This window comes from Rhinolophus sinicus, linkage group LG06 (assembly GCF_036562045.2).
Source record: "Rhinolophus sinicus isolate RSC01 linkage group LG06, ASM3656204v1, whole genome shotgun sequence".
Lineage (NCBI taxonomy): Eukaryota > Metazoa > Chordata > Mammalia > Chiroptera > Rhinolophidae > Rhinolophus > Rhinolophus sinicus.
The window spans coordinates 22553357-22568933 of NC_133756.1; the positions used below are offsets into that span (position 1 = coordinate 22553357).

Sequence of the window (15577 nt, forward strand, 5' to 3'; positions counted from 1 at the left end):
CCCAGCCTTGCAAAACAACTTGCTTCGGGGTTGAGAGTGACTAGGGGAAAAGGCTCAAACCAGAAGGATCAATTTTCACCACGCGAAAAGGAACCGAGAGCAGGAGCTGCTCCTGGAACATTTGACTCTGACACGTGTGCTGGATCCAGAGCCCTCAGCCCCTGAGCAGTGGTGGGAGGGCGGGGCTCCCCGAGAACCAACAGCTCCTTCCACCACGAGGAAAGGCTGTTTCAAATCATAGAATCCAAGAAATGATGAATCATATTCACCAAATCTTAGAAATAATGGGTCTTAGAAGTAAGGCTTTTCAAAATTCCTCTTCCCTTGGCTTTCACGACATCTGGTCTCCTGGTTCTCCTCCGAGCCCTCAGCACGCTCCTCAGCCCTCCATGGCGGCTGTGGGCCACGGCTCACCCGGCTTCTGTGCCGCACGCTCAGCACAGCCCCTCTGGACCAGTCCCGCTCCTCCCATGCCTTCGAACCCCAACTCCACCGATGACCCCCACATCCCATGTGTAGGGACAGAGTCCCAGAGAGCAGTTTCCAGGCTCTCGGCCTCACGTGAAAGGTGCTGGCCCAGTGGTAGATGACCATCAACTGTTACTGGTTAGCCATTATCCACTAATATAACTGCCGTGGCTACGCTAGGGAGTGAGTTGGTTGGTTGGCAGAGAAGCGCACAGCAGTTTGTGGATCATGTGGCTCCTGCTTCCTGTGTCTCCAACCCAGCTGCCAGTGAGACCATAGTGGTATGACTGCCCTATCCATGGCTCCATGGGTGTTCCTTTTTGGCCTCACCATGTCCTGCATCCTTGTGCGGGGAGCGGGAGCTGAATCCCTGCATTACACCATGTATGCATTCAGCAAACACTTAGCTCTTCCTCTGTGCCCAGTGCTGTTCTAGGCTCCAGGATACAGCAGGGAATATGTTTTTAAAGAACTAGCCCTCGTGGAGCATATTTTGTTCCAGTAGGGGAAACAGAGAAATAAATACAGAGACATGATAATGTCACGTCATAATAAAGGCGATGAGGAGAGAGTGACAGAGGCTGGGAGGCCCCTTTGAAGAGGTGACACAGAGCAGAAGTGCAAGTGAAGTGAGGGCAAAAGCAATGTGCGCCATGTAGGCAGAGGCAGCACTGAGGACAAGGTACTCAGGGCCTTAACGACATCTGGAGGAACGGCGTGGAGCCCCACGTGGCGGGAGCGAGGGGACGGAGAGTGGGAGAGGGGCCAGAGGCTGACCTCTGTGTGGTGGGGGGGATCATGAAGGGCCAGTAGGCCATAGTGAACGCTGGATTTTGACGACTTGTAATGGGTTGTGGGCAGGCTTTTTTAAATGGATCCCTCTGGCTTCTGTGTTGAGAACAAACTGTGGGGAAACAGAGAGAAAGAAGGGTGACCTTGTTGGAAGTGATGGTGGTCTGGGCGACGATGGGAATGGCAGAGGGGACCAGAAGGGGCAAGGTGTGAGATATTATTTTGAAGGTAAATCTGCCAGAATTTGCCGACGAATTAGATGTAGGACATGAGAGACATCAGACCAAGATGGGCAGGACTGAGCAAAGGGCAGATTTATGAGGAAAATCCAGTTTAGCTTTGGATGTGTTAATTTTGAGATGCCTTTACACAACTATATATGAGAATCGGAAGTGCAGGTTAGAGGTTTCCAGGCTGGAAACAACATTTGACAGTGTCAGAGTACAGAAAGGTCTCAACATCATGGTACTGGATGAAATCACCAGGCAAGTAAGTGTAAATATAACAGACCCTGCCTGGGTCTCTCTTTCTGTGTCTCTATGTGTGTGAGAACCATACAGTGGAAACAAAATTGCAAGTATTTTTGTGATCCTTAATTCATCACACACCTCAAGGATAAAAGAGAACCTGAAGAATGGAGAAAATGGAGGGAATGGTAGGTTAATTACATTGATGGCCCCCATTAATGGAAGCCCTTTGCCTTATAACATTGTGGTCCTCTCCCACCCCGAGTCTGGGCTTGGTCACATGACGTGCTTTGGCCAACAGGATGTTAGCTCACTTGACAAAAGCAGAGACTTGGAAAAACATTTACATGTTTCTAATTTCTCTCTTGTTCCTCTACCTTCATCGTAAGAATATGCCCAGGCTAGCCCTGTCACCACCATTTAATAAATCCGGGTTGGGCTGCTGGAGGATGAGAGCGCAAGGAGCACAGCTGAATGAACTCAGCTTAGATCAGCTGCCCCCCAGCTGAGTGACAAGCTGCCTTCAAATACATGAGTGAGCTCAGTTGAGCCCAGTCCGAATCAACAGAACCTTCCAGCTGACCTATAGGCTTGTGGTTGTTATTTTAAACCACTAAATCTTGGCTTGGCTTGTTACACAGCAATAAGTAACTGATATAGAGGGTGAGAGTTTCTTGAGATAGAAAGAGAGAGACGGGGAGTGGTGGGGTACTGTGGTGGGCATTGATCCTGATAGGGGAGGGTAGGAGTGCTCCCCAACTTTAAGCCAAGAGAACTATTCAGAGGCCTTGGCTATGTCCCTTAGGATTTGAGGAGTGTAGCGCCTGGTGCCTGACTCATGTCCCAAGGCCCTGGGAAAGGCCTGCACTTCCAACAATGATATATATGTTTCCCATGGGCCAATGTGGACCTTGCAGAAGGGACCACGCCTAAGAGGATCACCCAGGGGTGTGAGCTGATCCCAGCAGAGGAGCTGACCAGAGGTCAGGCCTGCGAAGGGCGTTGTAAGCAGCCAGATCGAGCATGGATAGCCCGAGTCAGGGGAATAACACCAGTAACAGGAGGAGCTCCAAAGAACCCACAAAAGAACCCCTGAAGAAATACAAGCAGGGAGTACCTCCCCCAGCTCACTCCACCACCAGTGGAAGAGGACCTTTTAGCCCACTCCCTCTCCTCTCCGCTGCTCCAACCTCGGTGCTAGCAGCAGGGGAGTAGGTGGAACAAGGAAAAGAGAAAAACCTACTATGATCTTCTTTCCACTCCGGGTTTCCAAGTTTGAACCAGAGGCAAAAGTCTAGGACAGGATTCAGTTTAAACTGGATAAGTCTGAAGTTTTAATATTAGACTACAATAGATTTCTTGTATCGGAATTGGCAAAAAAAAAAAAAAAAAAAAGGAAGGGACTAGAAGGAGTCCACAGAGCAAGTTTGATGGGGTATCCTATTGAGCCCAATAAACCGTTTCCAATGTGGTGCTTCCCCAGGCTCTGTCCCTACCCTGCTGTCCGCACCTACAAGGTGCTGGGAGACCCCTCTGTCATCAAGCCCTACCCAGCACCTCTACCCTGCTGATTTCCCACCATCCTTCTCCAGCTCAGATTCTCCTGCAAGATTCAGATCCCCTAGCCAACCATCAGCTGACATCTGCCCCAGGATGTCCGCACCAGTTCTGGCCCCACACTGCCACCCACAAGGGGGCTCAGACCAGAAACCTTCATGCCATCAGCACCACCACCTCCTCCCCCCTCCCCTCCATTTTGCCTGTCTCCTGATTTCACCTCTTGAGCAGCCCTTCAGTCTGCTGTCTTCCCTCGTGCCCATGGCCACCACCCTGGCCCAGTCCCTGCCTCTGTCTTCCCCTCCTACCATGTCCCCCTCTCCAACTCTGGCAGCCAGAGTGAGCCTTCTGAATTGGATCATGCCACTGTCATGTTTAAAACCCATTTCCTGTGTGGCCTTTAGGATAAAACACAATTTTTGGCCTGGTTCACAATGCTCTTCATGGTCTGGCCCCACCGACTTCTCTCGCGATTGTCCACTCCCCACTCACACCTCGTGCCCCAGTCATGTTGAATGGACTAGGATTTCTCCCCACAATATTCCCTCTCAACTCAGGACCTTTGCACAGCTGTTGCCCTCGCTGCCTCCCCTGCCCTCCCACTCATCCCATTATTTACAGCAGCAGCTTGGCCTCCTCTGACCCTGCTCCTTGCCCCAGCCCCAACACCTAGTTCCCCCCTCACCGCCTGCACCCCATGTTGTCTCTGTCTATTCAAGGGCCTTTCTGTCCTCTAGAATTAGGGTAAGGTCTGAGTGTCCTAGTGCAGGGCCAGCATTGGTGAGGGAGCCAGACAGGAGAGGGGGTGGCCTGTAGGGAGTCTGGGGAAGGGGAACTCAGAGGAGGACATATTGCAGGGTCTACAGCACTCTCCTGGGAGGAGGGCTCAGGTCTGTGAAACATGGTTAGCAGAGCCCACGTGGCTCCAGCAGGGACTCTGCAGGGCAAAAAGCACCGCCCTTGGAGTCAGACAGGCTGGGTTGAATCCCGGCTCCACGACCTACCTGCTGGATGACCCTGGAAAAGTCGCTTCATCTCTTTGAGCCTCATACCCTCATCTGTAAAAAGGGGACCAAAAAGGCAAAGGAGGTGGAGGGAACCAGTGACGGCTGGTCTTCCATCTGAGAGGCTGGGTGCACACAAGCAGGCTCAGTCAGTCAGTAAACACTCGCTGTCACCTACTCTGCCAGGTGGTGTGCTGGGGCTGGGCTCCCATAGGAGCAGTCCCGGTTCAGCCCTCGAGGGGCTCCCAGCTTGATGGGGCAGACAGTGCATAGTGAGCCCATGGGAGCACAGGGGCTAAGGGAGTAAGACTGGCATCTGTGGCTGCCCCCTTGTTACCACGAGTAATCAAGAGCAGACTCTGAGCACCCCCGCCCCACACCCAATCCTGCCCGCTGGTAGACATGTGGGGCAGCCCAGGCATGGCGTTCCCAAGCAGAGTGTCAGTGGTGAGGGTTACCGTATGAGGTCCAGCAGGGCGTCGGCAGAGCTCATGATGGGCTTCCCACTCTGCTCCGTTGTCTCCTTCTGGGCTGCGCCCCCGGGGTGGATGCTGGAGACCATGATGATCCCCACGATGACTGCCACGAAGGTGGTCCACAGGTAGTATGCCACAGTGAGGATGCCCAGGCGGCTGGAGGTCTTGGCATCCAGGGAGGCGAGGCCGGACACCAGACTGGGAGGGCGATGTGGGTCAGGTCCGTGGGTGGGGCAGGTACCCTGGGCATCCCCACTCTCACCACCCCCCTGGCTCTCCCCAGCACCTTCACAGTGCTCCAGGAAACGCACAGGCACGGGAATCCCTCCCCGTCAGCCAGTGCTCATGGCCCCTTCTAGCCTCTCTTTCTGCTCTGCTCTCTCTCCCATGCCAAGGGTCACCGGCCAAGCCCGTTCACATCTCTAAGACTTTTCCCTGTGCTGTTTCCTTTGTTCAATATCTCTTATCAGCTTCTGTCATTTGCCTAATTCCTACCCACTAGGTTAAGACCTCTTCGGTGAAATCTTTTGGGCTACCTGCCTCTTCCCCAGAGTGAGGAGCCCATCTGGAGCCCCTATGGCCCCTTCCACGCTCCTCTTATTATTAGACCACCCACGGGCAGCATCCAGCCTCATCCTCTGTCATGACCTTGGTTGTCACTATCTGTTTACCTGTCTGTCTCTCTCATCAGACTGAGGACATGTGAGAAGAGGGAGAGGCCTGACTTCTCTGTGGGTCCCCAGTGCCCAGCATGAGCTCTTCTTGCTGCCACCAAGCAGGTGGTCACTGCACGCTTGCTGAATGAACTAATGAATGAGAGTGAGTGAGTGAGTGAGTGAATCAGAATGCTGGGCTGGGAGTTGGTGACCTGGGTCCTATTTCTAGCTCTGCCTATTGGCTACGTGACTTCAGGCAAGAGTCACTCCCCCATCTTTGGGCCTCAGGATCTCCATCTATAAAATGGGGCCATGGTTAGATTTTCCCTGAGAGGGGCTACCCTGTGGCCATCTTGGGTTAGTGCCCAGGCCTTGACTCCCTCTGAGGGAAGCTGCACGGAGGGGGCTTATGGGTCTCTTTCCTCTGGGTCCTCCCCACCCCTGCCCATCTGGACCTGGACTCTGCCCACCAGTGCAGGTCAGCCTGGAGCTACTCTTCTCATGATGGTGGGAAGAGAGGAGGGAGGGCGGGGAATGAGAGATTAATTAAGGAGATGCTCAGTGCTTTGCTTTGCTGCCAAAAGGAATTTTCCCTAAAGCCCTTTCATTCTTTCAGATGAAGGAAGTATTTGTCTGGTTTTAATCATGTAAACAAGAATGGGTAATCCTCCCTTTCCACAGTTCACCTAATCTTTAGACTATGCAGGCAGCGTCCAGAATGAGGCTGAGCACAACAGTCTCTCCCCTTCCCCGGGCTGCAGCCGCTGCCTGTGAGTGCCCTGCTCTTCTCTGCTCACTGGAGCAAAGGCTCACTCTTCCGTTAAGACACAGTTTAAGTCTCCTCCTCCAGGAAACCTTCCCTGACTACCAGGAAGGGTTAAGTCCCCTTCTCTGGTAGTCAGCCCCTGTACTCCCCTCTGTCCCAGCTCCACCTCACTAAATTGCTGACTGTTATTGAAAGTACCTCTAGGACTGAGCCTGGGGTCTGATTCAATGCTGGGTCCACAGAGCCAGGCACAGGACCCTGCCAGAGTGCAGCTTGGTAGCAGTTTGCTGAATGAAGGAGTGAATGAATGAATGAATGAATCAATCAATCAATGTTTCCAATCTCCGTTCTTCCTTGCCTGCCAGGACACCATATGTTAGATAGGATTAGAGCGGGTCTCAGACATAAATCCTGAAATTCTTATAATGAGACTGTGTGGCCAGGGGAACCCAGGGAGTGCCTGGTAATCATTATCCGTGAGAGAGATTGACCCCACACCAGGGCCAGCACATCAGCCCCGGGCCAAACTGTCCCGAGACCACAACAGAACTCCCCACAGCCATGTTCAACTACTTCAGGCCACAGGCAGCCATGCCCTGAGAGGAGGGCCTGCCCAGGTCACACAGAACATCAGTGGCCAACTGGACCAGAACTCAGGCCCCAACTCCTCCTTCATTCATGTCCACTCTGTGCCATGCCCTGTGCCCACAGAAAGAAACCAGAATTAATCCCTGATCTCAAGTAGCTCTTGGTCTGCAGGGGCGTGGGAACGGAGACAGACACAGATACTGGGGACACAAGGGGATTCAAGTAACCAGTAAACAAGTTAGGCACATCGGTACCATAAGGGAGGGGATAAGAATGTGCTATCTGTATTCAGAGGAGAGAGGGATCACTTCTAGCTAGGAGAATCAGGAAGGGCTTCCTGGAGGAGGGGACATTTGAATTGGTTCTTGGAGGATTTGGAGATGGGGAGATGCACCAGACAGTGGTAAGTGTGGGGACACTGCTGTTTAATGTGGTCAGATCTCAAGTCATGTTTGAGGCATGGTGATATGTAAGGCAGAAAAGAGGCTGAACTCAGGAGTGTGGTGGCCTTGAGTGCCAGGCCAAGGGGGGCACAGGATAAAGTGGGGTCCAGCACAATTCATCTAGCAGAATTTGCTAGGTGTCTGAGAAGGTAGAACTAAGAATTCCTAAGATCTGAGAATATCAAAGTAAACCAAGTATACCGGGAGGGTCTCTGAAGTGGGATTTACAAGAGCAAAAACCTGGGACCAACTTAAGAAATCACGAATGCCGAGTATATGAAAAGGTCTGGCATATCCACGGAGTGGAGTTCTGAGCAGCCGTTAGAAGTGATGATCTCATCAGCAAGATGTTCCTATTTGATGTTAAGTGGAGAAAACAAGGTACAAGATAATTTGCAGCTCTGAAGGGAGCCCTGGAACTCCTCTGCCAGAAATTCCTCTCCAGGTTTGCAGTCCACACACACAGATGTGCTTGAGGGATTGTGCAGGAGAGGGGTGCAGATGATCAGATTTCAGAAAGGGGCCCAGGGCCTCTCAGAAGGTCACCGCGAGGAAGAAGAGGTCGAACAAGGGGGTGGCGGCAATTCAGGGACAGAACTGGATTGGGAAGGGAGGGAGCGCAGGTTCTAGATATAGCAAGAGAGGGCCCTTGACCTAGGCGCTCTGGAAAGGAGAAGGCTGATGGATGAAAGGGAAAGTATTCCATCACTTGGGACCCAAGCAGTTCCACTGTGGAACCTCCCTCCCTCCCCACAAAAGGGATAGGGTTTCCCTCCTGACTGAAGAGAGAGGTGATTAGCAGAGATGGGAGCAGGTAGGGAGGGCATTTCTGGCAATAGATGACAGAACAGACCCTCCCCTCTCCAGTCTGGTGCCAGCAGTGCCAGGGTGACCGCAGGAGATGGCAGAGGCCAAGAAGAATGGGAGCTAAGTACGGGGAGGGCCTGGATTCCATGTGAGACAACAGCCACTCTGGAACTCACAGTAATAAGAAAGGAGATTCAAGGTCCTGCCGTTTGGCTGAGAGGGGCTCCTTGAGGCCCCAGACTTTCAGGCCAAACTGTTAAAGTGACCTTTCTGAAAACCTAAAGCCAGGTAGGGTAGTTTGCAGGGAGTATTATGTTACATGGACATGCATAGAAAAAAACTTTAGAAAGAAAGTTTAACAGTAGCTCTCTTAGGGTGGTGGGATTATGGGTAATTTCTGGTTTGTTTTTAACGTTTTTCGCATTCTCTGTCGTTTGTAGAATGAGCATGTCTTGCTTGTATGATGGAAAACATATCCCCTTGAGTACCCGGCAGTCACGGAAACCATAATTTGTCTGGAGCTTAACTGTCCCCAAACTCCACCTAATTTGATCCTTAACATTCTAAGTCAGCGCTGCCCTATACAATTATAATGTGAGCCACGTTTGTAATTCTGAATTTTCTAGTAGTCAAATTAAAAAAAGGAAAACAAAACAGGTGAAATTCGTTTTTGGTGAAATTAATTTTAATAATACTTTATTTAACCCAGTGTATTCAAAATATTGTCATTTCAATGTGAAATCAATATAAAAACTGCTTGGCTTTTAAATGTTAATTTAATTTTTTAGAACGTTCAGTTCCTCAGTTGTACTGGCCACATTTCAAGGGTTCAGTAGTCACTTATGACTAGTAAGTACTTTATTGAACTGTGCAGTTTGAGTTACAGACAAGGAAAATAAAGCTCAGGGGGTGGAGATAATTGGCCAAGCCACCCAGCTGGTTAGCTGTAGAGTCAAGACTGGAACAGGAGGTTCCTTCTCATATGCAGAGTGCATTTCTATGGTACAGACTTGGTTTAACTCTTAGGTAAGAAAAAAGGTCTTCTGGTTTGGGTTGACCATGATTTTAATGTGCCTCCATCCATGTAATGCCTCTTTGGTTCAACTCTCAGAGTTCATGACCTGCCGTATGGTGACAGTCCTCAGATTTGTGGTGGTAAACTCCCCATCTTTGGAGGTATCCAAGTGGAGCCTGAATGACCGCTTGTTGGGATGCTAGATCAAAGCTTCCCGATGAGTGGGAGGTTCCATGAGGATGAGCTCAAATGTCCCTTCTGGCTCTGTGATTTATGGTGAGGGGAGAATAGGTACCTTTCCTCCCCAACTCCCAGCATGGCTGGGAGCTCCTGGGAGCCCCCCCACCCATCCCGATCCTTCAGGGCCCTAGGGAAGAGCCTCAGGAAGCCCAAAGTCTGGGCTCTCTCCCAAGCCATCTGGCCACAACCCAGAGCCCAGATATTGGGGTTCAGAGATTGTGGTGATTGTAAAGGAGGCTGGGCTCCAGGGCCCAGCCTGTTTTAATCTGGTAACTGCCCCACTTGCAGGGGTCGGGGAAGGGAGGCAGCAGGTGCCAGCCTCCTCATCGAGGGGCTGACTCTCACCTTGTTCCCATATCAGCCCTGAGGTGGGTATTGTGACCCTATCTAATACTGAGAGGTACCCACTGTGGCCTGCACACTTCACTTTGGAGGGCAGACAGGCTACTCAGACTGCTGGGGATCCCTCCCTGTTTGAAGTCCTTGGTGGCTCCCCATTGCCCTCAGGGACTGTACACCTCCATTATGGCCTCGGGTCACTACCCTCCTCCTCACTGGTGCTGCTCTCGCCACCCAGTTTCCCTGCTACTCTTTGAACCACTTTTGTACTAGCTGTTTCTTCAGCCTGGAACTCTCTATCCCCCACCCCATATGCATCTCCTCACATTTTCACTTGCCCTTTCCAAGGTCAGTTTAGGTATCACTTCCTCCAGGAAGCCTTCCCTAACAGCCATCTCGCCCTCCTCCCAAGGGCATCCTGTGCTTCCCAGTTTGTTACAAGGCATTCTGCTGATAATCCCACGCCTGAATCCCCAAGGCCAAACCCAGCTCTGGCACACGATGGTTTCTTGTGTGGATGAGCCTAGGTTTAGAATAGTGCCTGGGACGTAATAAGTATTCAAAACATTCCAGTTCTTAGCATTGGCTCCGTGATGTCATCGTCTGCCCAGCTGCTCCAGCAGGCTGTGAGCTCCTCCAGGGAAGGGCTGAATCTGGCTCAGTTCTAGGTCCTCAGAGCCCAGGGCCTGGCCTAGCCTGGGTGCATGTTTGTTGATATGGATGATGTTAAGCCATAGTGGAATTCTAGACTAGATTTTTAAAAGGATGACTTGTAAGCTCTGATGAGCACGAGCACCCATTGTGAGTTCCCTGAGAACAAGTCACTTGGACCAGCTTTGGTCCCCTTACCTGATTTGGGGGGATGGGGGAATACCCCTGGCATTGTGTGTCTGTGTGACATTGAGGCAGTTGACATCAGAACTTTGGGGAACAGATGGGAACTTTGGGGAATGACTACCTTAGGCAGTGCCCTTTTCTGAGTGAAAAGAACTTGATAGGGTCTCCAGAGGTGTACTTCCGGGCTCTGCTTTCTGCCCTCTCCTTCCTGGTCATTTTTATCAATGGCTTGGCCGAGGCCATTGACAGCATGTGGATCAGATTTGTGGAGGACAGGAAGCTGGGAGGAATAGCTAATATGTTGGATGAGGGAGTTGGGACTAAGCAGACCCCAACAGGCTGGGACCACGGGCCAATTCTGACGTGACGAAACTGAACACGGACACATGTTGGGCCATACTTGGCTCCAGTAGCTCAGAGAGCACAAACTCTGGGGTGGAAGAGGGAGGAGGAGGCTGAGCTGCAGCAGCACATGGGAAGGGGGCCTTTGAGGATTTGTTTGCTCCCACCTTGGTAGTCACCTGGCAGGTGCGGCTGCCAAGGAGCTGGTAGGCCTCAGCCTATGAGGCCAGAAGCCTGGGGAAATTGTGAGGAGGACATAGATCTGCTCTGACAGTGAGACCCCCTGGGAAAGGGACAGGGGAGGGAAGTGTGTGTCCCACAGAGGACAGCTGGGGTAGGTGGCAGGTGACAGCGAAGCAGGCCTGGGGGAAGCAGCTGAGGAAGCAAGGCTGCCTGGGGCAGAGCAGACTTGGGAAACTCTGGGATTGGTGAGGAAAGCCATGGGGAAGCAGTTCTCAGCTTAGCACCAGGAATAACTTTCCAGCAAACAGAGCTGTCCTGCCCTGGAAGAGACCACCTTGAGAAGTAGTGAGCTCCCAGTCACTGAGGTGTGCAAGCAACTTGCTCAAGTCACAGAGTGAGTAAGTAGATTTGAACCCTGGTCTACTAGCATGACAACATCCATAGTCACAACATCCTGGTATCAGGATGTTAGCGGCAAGTAGGCTCTCTAGCCCTGTGGCCAAGTCTTTGGGTTCTGGCCTCGGCTGACCCAGTCAGGGAAGCTCTCCCAAGCTAGCCTCTGGGATGCAGCTGCAAGGAGTCCTCCCGACAGGCAACCGGAAGGAGGCATCTGGGGTCCATGGGAGTCCCCTCAGCTCTTCCAAGCATTATGGCTTACTTCTTTCCCCTGAGCAGATGACAGGCCCAGCAGCTGACAGCAAGTGCCACGTTAGTGCAGAATTATGCTTCCCAGATGGCTCTGCCACACCCCCACCCTCAAGCCAGCTCCTTCTAAGACATAAGGCAGGACATCCAGATTCCCACTTGGCTAAAGTCTGGGTTATCTTCTCCCTTCCAAGGGCAGAAATTCCTCTGCTGCCTATGTTTGCACACCTCAGAGGATAGAGAACTCACTAACTTCACTGTGGGCTAGTTATGCTTATTAGAAAGTCCTTCCTGGTGCCAGAATGAAACCTGTCTCTAGGGAAGAGAATTCCCCACATTGGGCCCAGCCCTGCCCTCTGGAGCCACACAGACAAAACCTCTTTGGTTCCACTTTAGATTCCAAGGGGGGAAGGAGGGGAGGGAGAAGGAGGCATAGGGGGCGGCACAGAGACAGGCTTGGGCTTGGGAGCACTGGCCCTGGCATTCCCAACTGCCCTCTGAAGCTCCCTCCTTCCCTGGCCCCTGGGCACTGGGATGGTGCTTGATGGGGGCTTGCAAATAATAAGCTTGAACTGAATCAAAAGCAAAAGCTGGAGGAGCCACAGCTGCAGCCCTCAGAGAGCCCATGGTCTGACCATTGACCATTCTCAACCACTTTCCACCAGGAAGGCTGCATTCCCAAGGGTAATAAGGGTCAAGTTCAGTTCCCAACTCCACGTGAGCTGAACCCCTACCCCTTTCTTTCCCACGAGGCAATGAATGTCAGGTGTGAGGGAGCCAGAGCGTCCATTACTCTGCTCTACAGCTCCATGGTTAGGAGCCCCGCTCCAATAGGAAGGAAAGACACCACCCATAGCCTATGGGAATATGGTCTCTTGTCTCCTCCTCCATCTGGGGGGCTCCTGGTGTCTACTCCCCCAAGGCTCCAGCTGGGCCAGCTGGAGTGAGGCCCTCCTTATGTCGAATGAGACCCTCTCCAGTGCAGGGTCTTCTAATTCTCCACAGAGAAGAGTACAGGAGCTTTTTCAAAACCTCACCCACCTCCCCGGACTCAGATATGTTCCCAGCCTGCTCCATGTTGAACACTTGCTTGGGGAGCTGTGGGGTCCCAAAACTGAATGAAATGGGTTTGTCGTCCTCAAGGAGCTTTGTCCAATGGGCGGATAAACCTGCAGCTGGATAACACAAAACCCTGGGTCAGGGCTGGAATGAAAGAGGCCAGAGGCAGGGTCTAGCCCAGCTTGGAATCAGGCTAGTCTTCCCAGAGGAGGTAACTATTGAATGGATCCTTGAAGGATGAATAGGAAATCTCTGACTGGAAGGGGGGGGAAGAATGGGAGTCTGTGATGGGTGATAAAACCTGGGAATTTTTTGGAGTCACCAGGCTAATGGTCTGACCCCACTCACAGCCCACAGCTGGGCCATGTTCCCTTCTTGATGAGTAAGGCAGTCAGCTGACTGGGCAAGAGAGCCAAAGACGGATCCCAGGGCTCCCATCAGAGAGGTCAGCAGAGTTTTGCTAAGAATAGTTGCCCCATGGCTTGAGGGGCAGAGTCCAGAAGCACAGGCTGCCCCCCCCCCCCACTCAATGTCCGTCCTGGGCAGAACGGGGCAGCAGCCCCCCCCCGCACACTGGCTCCCAAACCAGACTTTGACGGCTGCTTGGCCCAGGACCATATCCAATAAGTTAGAACGTGGGTGTTTGGGAGTTTTCTGCCAAACTAGAGTTCCTCAGGAAGGGGGAGAAGGGAGTGTTGGGTTTCTTTGGCCAAACATGACTTCCTGATTCTAAGAAAAATTAGTTCAAAATTCTTACAAGAAATAGAAAGGATAACAATATATACACAGGAACACACATACACACACATACACGCACACCATACACACATGCAAAGGCACACACCACACATACACACACAAACCCACACACGCACTTGGATTTCTTTGTTAAGATATGGAGCTTACAAAACATTCTGCCATGTTCAGCCTCAGTGAATCACAAACACATGGATTCAGTTTTCCTTGAATGATGCCTGGTTTAAGAAACTGAAGAATGAGGAGAGAGGAGAGTTTGGCAAAAGGCAAGTGGAGAATTCGAGGCTCTAGCTAAATCCAGATGCTGGTTTGACCCACCCCTCGTTCCCTGTGTCACTCTGGTCTGGGGATGAGTGAAAACAAGGCTCAGTTGACTCCCCAAGTTTAGAAGCAAACTCCAGGCTTAGTGGAACCATCATGGAAAGAAAAAGAGAGAGAGAGAGAGAGAGAGAGAGAGAGAGAGAGAGAGAGAGAGAGAGAGAGAGAGAAAAGCACCTGCTGGGAACTGGTTTGTAAATTTGCCGATGGCCTTCTGTCTATTTTATGGCTGAGCCTAATGGTGTGATAAATAGCAGAACTTGAGGCAAATCTCGAGCCCTGGGGCACAGTGATGCTCCGACAGCATATCCAGCAGCAGCATGTGTCTCGTGAAGGGAAAAGGGCTTTGCAGACCCTGCACTAGCCCCTGAGTGGAAGAGTGAAACAGGATTATGAAGATGAGGGTGTGGCATGACAATTCTTATGACATCATGTTAAATTTTTTTAAAAAATGAAGAAGAAGCAGATAGACTTATTTTTGCAGAAGTAACAGTAAGTATCCTCCAAGAACTTAAAGGAACAGAAAGTTGCCAATACTCTTTGGGTTAGTCTATAAATGAAAAGCAAAAGAGATCGGAGTAGTGACAAATGATATTGCTGGAAGAAAATGGGAAAGGAAGGTTTCCAGGCCCAAACACTTGACTTTTCTAATGAAAAAAGGTGTAATTAGCACGGGATCAGTCAGCATTGGAGCTGAGAGTGGCAAGTCACTCAGCACGCATCCAAGAACCACCCATGGGAGAGGGACCCTTGTTCAAGGACATGACAATGCTATAGTGGGTCCTAACCATCAGGCTACTAGTTCCTATGTTAACGTAATGCGAGGCAGAATTTTCTAACTTTTGTTTGAGGCTTCTATGTTCATAGATAGAGAGATAGCAAGTCTTGCAGCTGATTTTTTTTTAGAAGCATTTTTCAAGTGGCAAATGTAAGGTAAGAAGGGACACATTGTCCAGGGAAAGGGAGAGACTTTTGTGGTTTGATGGCAGCGTCCCTCCTTGAGACCTTAAGATCTGCAGTTAGGGAAAGGTGCACCAATTTGCACCAGAGGCTCAGGGGCCTTCTGAGGGAAAAGAGACGAAGACCCCATCGCCTGCTCCCTGTGATTTGAAGTTAAGGTCAGGGTATACTAGGGTGCCCGTAATCAAAGTCTGTTGGTACTAAAGCCCTCCTCACCCCACCCCAGGGCTAACTCACCAGGAGGGCAAAGAGACTCAGGGCTCAACCCCAGGGAGCTAAGCCCAGGGCATGCCTGAGGCTGCTTTGAGGAACAATGCCTGAGCTCTTTGGTGGGATCTAGGAGCCAGAGCCAGGCATCCCAGGGCCTGGAGCAGGAATATGCACCTGCAAGGGGCTGTGTGCAGGCTGGAAACAGAGCATGCAGGGCCTGTGTTCAACAGCGACACCATGTGGAAGGAGCCAGAGCAACAGAGCTAGTGGCAATATCAAATGTTCCAGCTTGTTCCATTGAATAAAATAAGCTGATCTTGGCCTGAGGGGTGCAGGCCTCCTGCTTGTACAGAGAAGTAGGATTATATTCAGCATATTCAGTTCTCAAGTCAGTAGATAAGGCAAAAACTAAGTATAATTAAATTTACCCTTGAAGATCCCTTAAATTACCTGTAATGTTCAGGAGGTACAGTTTCATACAAATTCATTCAAGTCAGTTTCCTCCTAGTTTTGGAATGGGTTGATGTTTCTTTAGGTGAATACCAGCTGAAACAGTCTGCATACACTTAGAGGCCACGATGTAAAATAAAACCCAAACTACCCTCTTTCACTGCCTGGAATCACAATGGCTGCAGGGAAATACTCACAC

The 15577-nt window shown here is 51.1% G+C and overlaps 1 protein-coding gene across 2 annotated transcripts in view; it reads right to left on the reverse strand.

The window, feature by feature from the left end:
* Positions 1–15577, reverse strand: part of SLC1A7 (solute carrier family 1 member 7) — a 46413-nt gene that overhangs the window by 16911 nt on the left and 13925 nt on the right. For both annotated transcript variants that reach the window (XM_019742840.2, XM_074334739.1), the window contains exon 3: positions 4747–4962. In XM_019742840.2, the coding sequence (XP_019598399.2) occupies positions 4747–4962 (216 nt within the window). The remainder of the gene's footprint in view (positions 1–4746; positions 4963–15577) is intronic.